This window comes from Grampus griseus (assembly GCF_964374135.1).
Source record: "Grampus griseus genome assembly, chromosome: 8".
NCBI lineage: Eukaryota > Metazoa > Chordata > Mammalia > Artiodactyla > Delphinidae > Grampus > Grampus griseus.
In genome coordinates this window covers 102643309-102655031 of record NC_139002.1, presented here as the reverse complement: position 1 = coordinate 102655031, position 11723 = coordinate 102643309, and the positions used below count along the sequence as shown (strand labels likewise).

General features: G+C 59.1%; 1 protein-coding gene across 1 annotated transcript; it reads right to left on the bottom strand.

Annotated features, from left to right (window-relative positions):
- Positions 1–266: 266 nt before the first annotated feature.
- On the bottom strand, positions 267–10797 carry RPS6KA4 (ribosomal protein S6 kinase A4). Its single transcript, XM_082659089.1, has 17 exons — positions 10681–10797; positions 10507–10578; positions 9595–9813; positions 9384–9499; positions 8752–8859; positions 8467–8547; positions 8283–8386; positions 8037–8187; positions 5566–5730; positions 3625–3753; positions 3327–3460; positions 3137–3230; positions 2489–2662; positions 2214–2408; positions 1804–1963; positions 1451–1614; positions 267–1183 (listed from the first exon to the last, which is right to left on the bottom strand). The coding sequence occupies exons 1-17, from the start codon at positions 10733–10735 to the stop codon at positions 989–991; spliced, it is 2316 nt and encodes a 771-aa protein (XP_082515215.1). The 5' UTR covers positions 10736–10797; the 3' UTR covers positions 267–988.
- Between the last annotated feature and the right edge of the window lie 926 nt (positions 10798–11723).

Below are 11723 nucleotides of genomic sequence, written 5' to 3'. Positions count from 1 at the left end.
CAAGTTTAGGTTGGGTTTTCTACTACTTCCAACCAGGAGAATCCGAAATGGTACATGGCAGAGGTATCAGATACACACCCAAGATAACTGTTTGATCCTCATGTCAAAAGCCAAGGACAAAGGGTACCATCTTACCCAGAAGGGTCTGCCCTGTCCCTCCTCTTTGAGGTTTCAGGCCCCGATGGCTGGCAGGTAGCCCCAAGACCTCTGCCTATACACACCCCCAACACATACACACACACATGCCACACACAGCACTGGGTAGACTTTTATTTTTAAGTCAAAGGCACAGCCTGGATGGGCTGAGGCAGTGACTGTGGATGCCCACCCCAGACCCCCAAGGTGCCACCCCCAGCTAGGGGCAGCTGTGCCAAAGGGGAGGGGATGGGTGAGAAGGGGGCCTCCCCTTTTAGGGGATCGCCTACCTCCTTCCTTAGCCTCAATAGGGGGAAGCAGGTGACATGAAGTGAGGCAGAAATGCTTCAGGGGGTCCCCCAGGGCCTCTCACTGAGCACCCCCGACACAGGTCTTTGGTGGACGTAATTGCACGAACAGTCCATAAAGTGACAGCTTGAGGGGTGCCCCCTCCCAAGAGCAGGACCTCAGGGGAGGGCAGGGGAGAGGTCCCAGTTTCTCCCTGTGGCAACTCAGTGCTTAGAAATGGAGGAGGAGCCCTCCCCTGCCGGGGCAGCCCCCTGGGGGAGAAGTACCTTCCACCAGATGAGGCCGCATCTAGGCAGAGGGCCCCCCACTCCACTCCCCAGCAGGCCCCCTCCCTCCCTGCATCTCTAACTCTATCCGGTAAGACATTAAAAAAATTCTCTGCTTATAAAAATACTTCTGCTCTGTCTGGGGGTGGGGTGGGGGGGAGGGGAGAGAAGGGTAACAATCCCTGGGGATGGGGCGGAGCTATACAGGAGGCCTGGGGGCAGTGAGCCGGCCTCCTAGAACACAGCCCCGACCGGGGAGAGGGTCACAGTGACGGAGGCTAGGAGGGGGGCAGGGGACCGTTGGCTCGTCGGGGGGCTCCCTTGGCGGCGGGTGCCCGGCCCGGGACGGCGGGCACGGGGGAGACGCGGCGGGATGTGGCGGCGCTCCGCAGCTTCTGTTTCCGCCGCTTGGCCAGCGGCGCGTTTTCCACGCTCTTCAAGAAGAAACCCTCGCGTTTGCCCCGATTGAACGCCTGGCGGAAAGGAGGCGGTAAGTTCCACCGGCCCGGCCTCGACTTCCAAATCCTAGCTTTGGCCCCCATCCCAGGCCTTCCTTCCCATACCACTAGGTCAGGGCCAACAGGTCTTTGGCCTGCAGCCTCTCAAACGGTCAGGGTCCCGACAGGTCAGAGGCCTGGACTCGGCTGAACTCAACCTCTCAGGACTCTGCGGGAGGCGACTCCCGCAGGCTCTGCCTCTCCAGCCTCGGTCCCGCACCCCCTGCAGGCCCCGCCCCTCACCAGAAAGGTGGCGTTGAGCCCGGAGCGCACAGCTGGCCCCGAGGACTCCAGCACGTCCGGCGTCCGTAGCGGAGGCGAGGAGCGCGCGCTGCCGTCCTGCAGCCACGAGCTGCCCCGCAGTCCCTCGAGCTTCAGCCGCTTGGTGGGGTCCACAGTCAGGAGCCCTGGAGGCAGGACAGGGGAAGTGTTGGGGGGCTGTGTGTAGAGGCTGCGCCCCAGAGACATCCTAGCAGCCCCACTCTCCTCCCCACAAGTCCCCCACCAGGACACCTGACCCAGTAGCAAACCCTGTCCCATCATGACCCCATGGCCTCCCCCTCCCCAGCCACGGCCTGTGACCTCCGGCTTCGCACCTCGGACCAGCTCCTTGGCTTCCTCGGACACGCCTCGCCAGGCCTCCCCGTCAAGGGAGAAGCGCCCCTCACGGATCTTGCGCATTATTTCCGCCGCCTGGCTCTGCCCGCCCTGGCCTGAGGCCCCCTGGAAGGGGACCTGGCCTGACAGCATCATGTACTGGGGAGTGAAAAGTGAGACCAGTCCAGACCTTCTCCAAGAGGCTAACTCCTGAGGCCCACGGGTTATGAACTCTGACTTCCAGCTCCTAAAACTAGGATGCCCGGACCCCAGCACCAGAGAGACCTCACCTCTGTATTAGGACGACTTCTGACCCCAGCCTCAGACCAAACCCTGCCACCCCAACAAGAGAACTCCTGTCCCCAGGCTCGGAGGACCCTGACATCTCCTCGGAGACCCCGTCCCATACCAGAATGACGCCGAGGCTCCAGAGGTCGCAGGACTCGTCGTAGCCCTGCTGCGCCAGCAGCTCGGGGGCCGCGTACTGCAGCGTAAAGCAGGGTGTCTGCATGGGCCCCGCTGGGCTCTGCGGGCGCAGACGCGCGAACCCGAAGTCGATGATCTTCACCGGGGCTCCGGGCGTATCATCGGCGTACAGGATGTTCTATGAGGGCGGCGAGGCGGCCGTCAGAGACTGGCCCTCCGCGCCGAAGCCCTCCCAGTCCGCTGAGGCCCCGCGCCCACCTCGGGCTTGAGGTCGCGGTGCACCACCCCCGCCTCCTCGTGCATGAAGCTCACGGCCGACACGAGGCTGCGCAGGATCTGGCTCGCCTCGGACTCGCTGAAGTGCCGCTTCTTGCGGATGTGCTCCAGCAGCTCCCCACCCTGCAGTAGCTCCAGGACCAGGTACGTGTGCAGCTGCGGGCGGCGCGACGGGCCAAGGTCACCACCTGGGTTACTGTCACCACCTACCCAACCGGGCCGCCCCCCGACCCCCCACCGGGCCCAGCCAGATCCTGCCCCTTGGTCAACATCAAGCTCCGCCCCCGGCTTCAGGCCCCGACCCTGTTCGAACCCTGACCTCAAGACCACCCCAAGAACCACCTTAGGACTCGCTTCAGTTTCTACCCCCTCCTTTTTTCCAGGCCCCCGTCCCTTTGGCCACCTTAAAACTCGCCGCCCTAAATCCTCCCCCTGCCCCGTTCCCTTGGCCATCCTCAGCTCCGCCTTCCGGTCCTCAGGCCCTACTCCCCTGAAATTCCACTTCCCTGACCTCCGGGTCCTCAGGCCCCGCCCATGGCGCTCTCAGGCCCCGCCTCCTGTCCTCCTCCCCGCCCCCCACGGGCAGGCTCTAGCGTCCCTGGGCTCCGCCCTAGCCCAGGAAGGCGTCACCTGGTCCTGATGCACTTCGTGCAGCTTCACCACGTTGGGGTGCGACTGGCACAGCCGCAGGGCGGCCACTTCGCGCTGCGTGTTCGCCTCCAGCCTGGGGGCAGGGCAGGCGGGGTCAGGACAGCTGACCTCCGGCCCCGCCCTCCCCGAATCCGCTCAGCAGAACCCAGCCCACCCCGGGCCCGCCCACCTGCGGCTGAGGATTTTGACCGCGAACTCCTGGCCGTTCTGTAGCTGGCGGCAGCGGCGACACACGGAGAAGCTACCCTGGCCCAACGCGGGTTCCCGCAGGTCCAGTTCGTACTGCTGGAAGAAGGGCGAGTCCTGGGGGCGAAGGGGACGCGTCAGAGGTCCTACCGGGAGCCTTGCGGCCATGCCACGCCCCTGTTCAGAGAGGCTACGGACCTCACCCGAAGCCACAGCATGCGCCTGCTGAAGCCACATCTGGAGTCCCCAAGCCCACTTCTCCCCACCCTGGCCCAACCCACCTGCATCATGGCGCTCCTGGCCAACGCTGCCCTGCCAGGCCGGTCTCCAGCAATAGACGCTTCCAGCACATCGGTCATCACCGCGTTGTTGTGGTCAAACAGGATGGACGGTGCCACGAAGGAGTATCCCTGGCGGAGGAGGGGTGTTGTCAGTGGTGGATGGAGGTGCAGATGGAGTCCCCGAAGGCCCAGACCCAGCGGGAAGGAGGGCGGGGCAAAGGAAAGTCCCTGGAGCAGGAGATGTTGCTTTTGCATCCTGGTGCACACAGGATGCGTGGACATTTTATTCCACCTTGTTCTGTGATCTCTTGGGACCATGCATGTCTGTTCCCCCGCCAGTCTGTGACTCTGCCTTTCCCATCACAGTGATCCCCCCAGGTGCCAAGGGCATCATCTGACACAGTGTAGTGGCCCAGAATATGATAGGCTGAATACATGAAAGAACTGTGGCCTGGCATCACACATACTTAACTTAGGAGAATTCAACTCTACCCACTCAGGACAAAAAGTCTTTATTCCTTCCTTTCAAATCAAACTTTGGCCTCCTCTGCAAGGGGGGCTACTGAGGAAACGTAAAGAGAAACCAAAGTTAATTCTTTGCCTTTCCTAACAATCCACATCCTGGCAATTCAAGGGACTCTCAAGGATAATTTTAACAATGTGTTGTTTTCTCCTAAAAATGCAGCGCCACTGTGCGCTAGAATGCAAGCTCCACATGGGTGGGATCATTGTCTGTCAAGTTTATTGTTACGTCCCTAGTGCCCAGGTCAGTGCCTGGCACATTGAAGGCACTCAATACATACTTTTGAATCATTAAATGAATGAATGAAAGTAACCACTGATTCACAAGAAAACTTGCTCATTAGGACCGTGAGATCGAGGATGGATCGCAGGAGATCGAGGGATATTCAAGCACAGAGCTGTCCCTTGTGAGAGCTTCATAGAGGGGAACTGATCCATCCATACTTGATATTGGCCTATTCTTATTTAATATTTATGGACCATGTCCTACAGGCCAGGCCCCCAAGCTGGACTCAGGGACACAGAAATTACCAGCTGGACTCAGGGACACAGAAATTAAACACACAGTCCCTGCCCTCTGGGAGCTTCAGACCAGGTGAGGCAGTCTCAGTCAGCGCCAGGATAAAACCTGACAAACTGTTTAGAAGGAGATTTTGTCTGTAGCAGGCTGGTGCACAAGGAAAGGGTGACCCAGGGCCAGAGGAGCAGGGAAGACTTCATATGCGGACAGCACTGGACAACAAGGCTTGAATTTTGCCAGGTGAGCAACTATACCCTCCAGGTTGAGGGAACCACATATGCAAAGGTACAGAGGTGTGTTCTGGCACCTCTGAGCAGTTCAGAGGTGCTAGAGCACTGAGTGGGATAACAGAGTGCTGAGGCGAGGGCTCTGAGCAGAGACCACATCGTGCAAGGCCTTGTATGCCGAGCAAAGGAGATGGGACTGGTCCAACAGGCCTAAGCTTCTAAAACTGGGTGGAGGGGGCCTATGCCCCCAGGAGTGTGATATGATGTGCCAGAGGGACGTGCAAAGCCACAGTATAAACAAGGCATCTCTTCCTAAGTGTCCCCTTAAGCAAGTGAATAATTTAAAACTTATTTTAAATAATAATTTAAAACTTATTTTAAAATAATTTAAAATTTATTTTAAAATAAAATAATTTACGTAACAATAGAGATATGATGGAGAAGAAGGGAAATTAACATGAAATTTCAAGATAAACCAGGAAATTCAAAGGCACGTCCTGCCCAGGTGGTCTCTATGACTGACAACTGTAGGTTCCACACGAGTGGAGAGATCTAGAAATGCTGGCTCCTGATCAGGACACAGGGCCTGTGCAGTGCCCACAGGTCAGCCAGGGCTAAGGCTGAGCAGCTCTTGCCTCTCCCGCAACTGTGGTTCTACGAACACTCGCTCACCTGGAAGATGCGAGGATCCCCAGGTGGGGGGCTTCCAGGGGGTGAGTAGACAGGCTCCAGCCGGGTAAATTCCTCTGCAAAGTTGCCCACATCCAGCTCTGAGCGGATCTGGGGTCGGAATGGGGCTGGAATCTTCCTGGCAGCCAGAGCAGCCCAATCCAGACCCTGGAGAAAAGGAATGAGAGACAAGGGGTCAAAGGGCAGGAAGTGGAAACCCCTGTCCACTCAGGCCACCCTCACCAGGCAGCTCCTCAGTGAGGCAAAGGTCTCACTGGCATTTGTGTGGGAAGCTGTTCTTCCTGCCTCTCCAGCTTCTGTTTCCCTTTCTCTGATAACAGAATCCCTATTTCTCTTGGAGAACCAGCCCTCCACCACACTCAGCCAACTCTAAGGCTTTTAATAGAATTGATGTGCAAAAAAAAAAAAAACAAACAAATCTCTTTCTCCTACTGGACTTAAATCTGGGAGGATATGGGCCTGGAACTGCTGGGGGCCCCCTCAATGTCTAATGATGAAGTGCCTGTGCAGAAAAGCAGAAGGAAGAGACAAAGAAAGAAATTCCTAATAACATAGATTCAGCACCTGGATGCAGCCTTGCCTGAAGTCAGACCACTTTTCCTTGGACTTTTCATTTATGGGAGCTAAAACATTCCTTTTATGTTTAAACTAGTACAGCGGAACCTGTTCGTTGCCTGCCCAACATCCACTCTCCTGGTCTTCCTTAGTACTATAGCCCCAATTTTATTTCAGGAACCAATGTACACATCTAAAAACTAGTATTTTATAAACTTCCTTGCAGCTAGCAGTGACCAGTTACTTGTAAGCAAAAATTACGAGGTAGGAATCCAGGGAAAGAGCCTGAAGAGGAGGGTGAACCATTGGTAAGGTGCCCTTTTTGCCCTTCCACTCCTTCTTCTTCATGCTTCCCACCTGGAGAGCAACCTAGATAGCAAGAGCTCCAGCAGTCATCTTGTACCACGAGGCAACCTTGGGGACAGAGGCTACGTGCTAAGAATAGAGGAGCATTTAAAAAGAAAAAAAAAAGAAACTGAACTTGGCTTCATGAAGACACCACAGCAGCCCCAGCCTGCCAACTTCTGGATTTCTTTTATGTGAGAAAATAAATAAATAAATAGACGTCTATCTTGTTTAGACCACTATTCATTCCTATCTCTGTTCTTAGCAGCCAGACTCTATTCCACAGATATCACCATCTTGAGTTGGACTTTTTGTCACTTGCAGCCTAGAGGCCCGGCCCGGGCTTGAAGGCCCCAGTTCTGGCACCAGGGACCTGAGCATTGCTATCACCAAAGAGGCTATCTCAAGAGAAGGGGGAATAAGGGCACCATCAGGCCTCGAAAACCTTGGGGCGCCTCTCCAGTGTGACTACTGGTCCAGCTACTCCCAGCACCTGGAGCCTGGCATGTGCTCAGGGCGGGTTGAGGAATTCACTTAAGGAAACTGACACTGTTCAGTCACTTCACCCACAAAGGGACATCTTCACTGCAGAGACTTAGACTCCTGTCCGAGAAAGCTTCTCTGAGGGCCCTTCCAAGCAGTACTTGCTGGGAAGATTCAAGGAGATGGCACTCATAGCAAGGGTAACTGGATGTCTGGCCCACTGTAAGTGCCCATTAGCGGATGCCTCTGTTTCTACGTCAGACAAGGCAAATTTAATACCCACATGTAAACAGAACACAACAGTTAAGAGCGTGGGCCTTCAAGCCACCCAGGTGCGGGTTTAAATCTAAGCTCCATCACTTAGCTCAGTGATCTTGGGCAAATCACTTAACCTCTCTGAACCTCAGTTCCCTCATCTGTAAAGATGAAGATAATCAGGAAGGTTCTGAGGCTTACATGAAATAATGCAAGCAAGGGGCCAAGACACAGGTGTTCACAGTCACAGGGCCCTGCTCGGCAGTGATGCTGGCCAGGTATAGTGCCCGAGCCAGTGAGGTCTCACAAGGACAGAATTCACTCTGCACTGCACCTTAAACTGTGTGTGCTTTTAACAAGTGAACAAAACCCACGTGGTTGATTCAGACATGTCCATCTGAAGAAGAGGCACACAGCCTGTACAGGTACAAAGACCAAAACCCTGAGTGGATGCAAGAGTCATAAGATTTGGGCTGACAGCAGACCTGGGGTCTGTTCCCAGCTCTACACTTTTACTGTGTGATCTTGGGCAAGTCACCTTGCTCCTCTGAACCTGTCCAATGAAAGGACTGATGAATTCATTCTCAAGTCCCTGCCAGCCCTACCAGGCAATGAATGCTTTCCCGCCAAGAACACATCTTCCAAGTTGCGATAGAGACGGCTGAGAAGACAAGCCTGCTTTCTTTATCTGAGAGGTTTTCCAAATCAAGTGAAACTGGCCAGCCTCAGACCATCCCTCCAGTGTCCCCCAACCCAGAGCAGTAGCCTGGCCCCGGTGTGTGCAGACAGGTATGGGGGCGAGCCAGGAGCCTCACCTGGAAGAAGGGGTGGTTCTTAACTTCCTGCGCCCCCTGGTGTCCTGCACCCAGCCGCTTCTTGGGGTCCTTGCAAAGCAGCCGCTGCAGTAGATCCTGTGCCACTGGCCCGATCCGGGGGGGGAAGGGAGGGGAGCACTTCAGGATCCGTCTGGGAGGATTGGTGGGGGGGCGTCAGGGGCAGCAGGCCCCCCCTCCAGCCCTGCCCAGGCCCCTCGGCCGCCCTCTGCTTCCAGCCCTGCTCACCGAGACACCTCTGCCTGCGTGTTCCTCTCGCCCTCCAGGGTGAAGGGCGAGGCCCCCGTCAGCAGCTCGAAGAGCAGGATGCCTAGGCTCCACCAGTCCACAGCCTGCGGGGCAGAGCCAGGGTGAGGGCCTGCGGCCACCCCTACCTCGCCACACCCACCCCTCTGACCCCCCGCCAACCCACCTTGCCGTGGCCCGACTTGCTGCGGATAATCTCGGGGGCCATGTACTCGATGGTGCCACAGAAGGAGAAGGTCCGCTCTTTCTGGGAGGGCAAGAGGACCCGCCCAAGGCTCAGAGTTAAGACTCGTGGACTTGTGAGGGTCGGAGCAGTGGGAACTCCCCGAAGGCAGGGCCTGGATCTACTCACCTCTGCACCCCCAAGAAACGCAGAGCCAGGCATGAAGCGGGAGCCGGGAAGGGACGGCCCGCACGGGGGTGCGGGAGGCCGAGACTGCCCTTCACTCACCTCCTCTGTCAGGAACTCCTTGCTAAGCCCGAAGTCCGTGAGGACGACATGGCCCTCGGAGTCCAGGAGCACGTTCTCCAGCTTCAGATCTCGGTAGATGATGCCCAGCTGGCAGGAGCAAGAAGGCCCTGAGGATCCCTCCCCCGACACCCTCTGCTCCTGTCCCTGCACCTGGTCCCTGGGGACGGGGATCTCCAGTGCTGGTGTGGGGCCGGGGTGGGACTGGACCATTGGATAGGAAAAGCCATTTAAGATGTAAAAGCAAGGAAGAGGACACCCTGGAGAGGCCACAAGGGAGCAGGCCCCAAGTTCCCAGGGAGAGGAGCCCCATCTCATGACGGCTTTGGGAGCCAAGGCATGAGGTCTCCGTTTGCAGAAGTTCTGTGAACGTGGCCCCAGGAAGCAGCCTCGCGCTCCCTGTGAGAGGGAAGCCCCTCCGAGGAGACCCCAGGGGAGGAGACCCCACCAGGCAGCACCGGGGCCTTCCTTCCAGGAGGCCTACGGGAAGCAGCTCCCGTCCCCACCGAGGCCACCAGCCCTCAGAAAGCCCAAGGCCACTAGGTTCACAGGCCCCTTCTAAGGCCCAGGCCCAGTCCTCACGGCCACAGCCAGGTGGCCAGGTCCTCACCCACCTTGTGCAGGTGTTCCAGGGCCAGCACGATCTCGCCCCCATACACGCGCACCTCAGCCTCCTTGAAGTACTGGCGCTGGTACAGGTGGGTGAACATTTCGCCGCCGTTCACATAGTCTGGGGGCGGGAGGTGGGTGAAAGTCGCGGAGTAGCCCCCTGGGGTGGCCCCCCCGCCTCCACGGCCCCCAGGGTTGGAAGGTGTCTGCCCTTACCCAGGATGAGGTGCAGCTTGGCGTCCGTCTGGAAGGCGTAGTGCAGCGTGACCAGGAAGGGTGCCTGGCGCACCAGCTCCAGCACGGAGCGCTCCGTGCGCGTGTGCTCCTGCGTCTTGGCTCGCTGCACCAGCGCCGCCTTGCGCAGCACCTTCATGGCATACAGCTTCCCCGCGTCGTGCCCGCCCGCCTTCCGCACCAGGAACACCTTCCCGTAGGCTGTGGGAGCAGCGAGTGGGCGGAGGGTAGGCCATGAACAGGAGGGTGGTGCAGACGGGTGAGGGTGGGCACGCTGCCAAGCCAGGAGGGTGTGCAAGTCGGGGGAAGGAGCTGGGGTGAGAGGCAGGTGTGCAAAAACTGGCAGAGCCTTCTAAGGAAAAGGTGTGCACACCCCCGGGCGGGTGCTCAGCAAAACCAGGGAGGGGATGTGCAAACCAGGCTGGGGGGCACACAACTCCGGGAGGCCTGCAGCGGGGGTGGGGGTGGGGTGGAGGGCGGGTCATGTGCAAACCTGTGGAAGATGAGACAGATGCAAGAGGATGCAAAGCCAGGGAAGGGAGGCAGAGGTGCACGCAGACAGGGGAGGGCCGGTCAAACCCGAGGAGGGGAGTTTGCAAAGTCGGGGAGAGGACTCTCATATCCCGCAAGGGGAGGAGCTGTGAAATCACACAGGAGAGCTGCAAGCCCCCAAGAGTGTTGGCAGATCCCAGAGGACCTTCCAGGGAGGAGCGACGTCAACGTGGAGCAGCCCTGCGGGTCGGCATGCAAACCATGGCAGGGCAGGGCAAAGCAGGCAGGGCAGGGAGAGGCTGGGGAGCACTGCCGGCAGCCTGGCCCAACCCAGGTGGGTGTGCAAGCGGGAGGCCCGGGGCACCATGCCTGGGACACCTGCCGGTGGATAGGGCTCCTCACCTCCCGTGCCCAGCACCTTGAGCAGCTGGAAGTTCTCCACGCCCACCTTCTCCTCGTGCCCGGTCAGGTTGGCTGCGGGCACAGGGGGCAAATGAACCCAGCCCGTGCATGAACCCTCCCAGCCGGCCTGGGCAGCCATCACCCGGCCTGCACCCCGGGCCACCTATGCCCCACCTTCGGTGATCTGCAGCTCCACCGCACAGCCCTCGTCCTCGTCCTCGTCCCCCATGGCCGGCGGGTCGCTGGGGCCCGCGAGGCTCAGCTCCGGGCGGCGCCGGTTACATGGCGGCTCCGGCCGGGGCGGGAGCTTCCTGGTGCCGCCTCCGGGGCTGAGGCGGGCGCCGGCGCCGCCTCCCTGCTCCCCGCCCCGCGCGGCCTGAGTCAGGCGCTGGAACGTGACAGCGCCGGGCGGTGGGCGGGCGGACGGGGCGGTCCCATCTCCCGCAGGCGCAGGGGGCTGGTGCTAGGGCTGTGCGCTCTGGGCCCCAGGCGACCATCCTGGGGACCTGGGAACACCCCTTAGGAGCCGTGCCTGGGGTCCGTGGATAACCTGGGGCCTCTGTGGGGCGGACACTCCCAAGCCAGGTGTTGGCCCCAGGGCGGTAAGTCCACGTCAGGCTGTGTCCCAAGGGGGATGGGGGTCCCACTCAGGTACTTTAGAGCGCCTTCCCCTCCAGGGTGCCAGTCCCAAGGGCAGCCAAGCAGCTCTGTCCAATTCTTAGCCACCAGCGAAAGTGAGGGATTTCATAAAAATCACAACCCACTTGCCTCGTTTTTGATCACTCCTTGACCTCAGCAAATAGGGGAGGGGATCTGTCGGTCCCCTTGCCAGACGAGCAGTCTGAAGCCACACGGCCACCCTTGTCCAGCTACTGCCAGCCCAGCCCCAGCCCTGCGCCTCTCACTCAGCAGGGCTCTCGCTCTTGGTGCTGGGCAGGCTAAGAGGGTCCCAGAAGCCGCCCGGCCCAGCCCAGCTCCCTGTCTATACCCCCGGCAGCCAGCGAGACCCTCTCCCCTGCAGACTTGCCTTTGCCGGGGAGGCCTGGGGGCACAGGCACCCTGAGGACCAAGCCCTGTCTCTGGGCTCCCCTTACCTACAAGGGGCACCAAGAGGGAGCCCAGCCCAACCCCCAGCAGGGAGGGGCAGCCGATTTTCTGACCGAATCTTCCTAAAGCAAGTGGACCTATAAAAGCACCTCAGCCCCCAGGCACGCTTC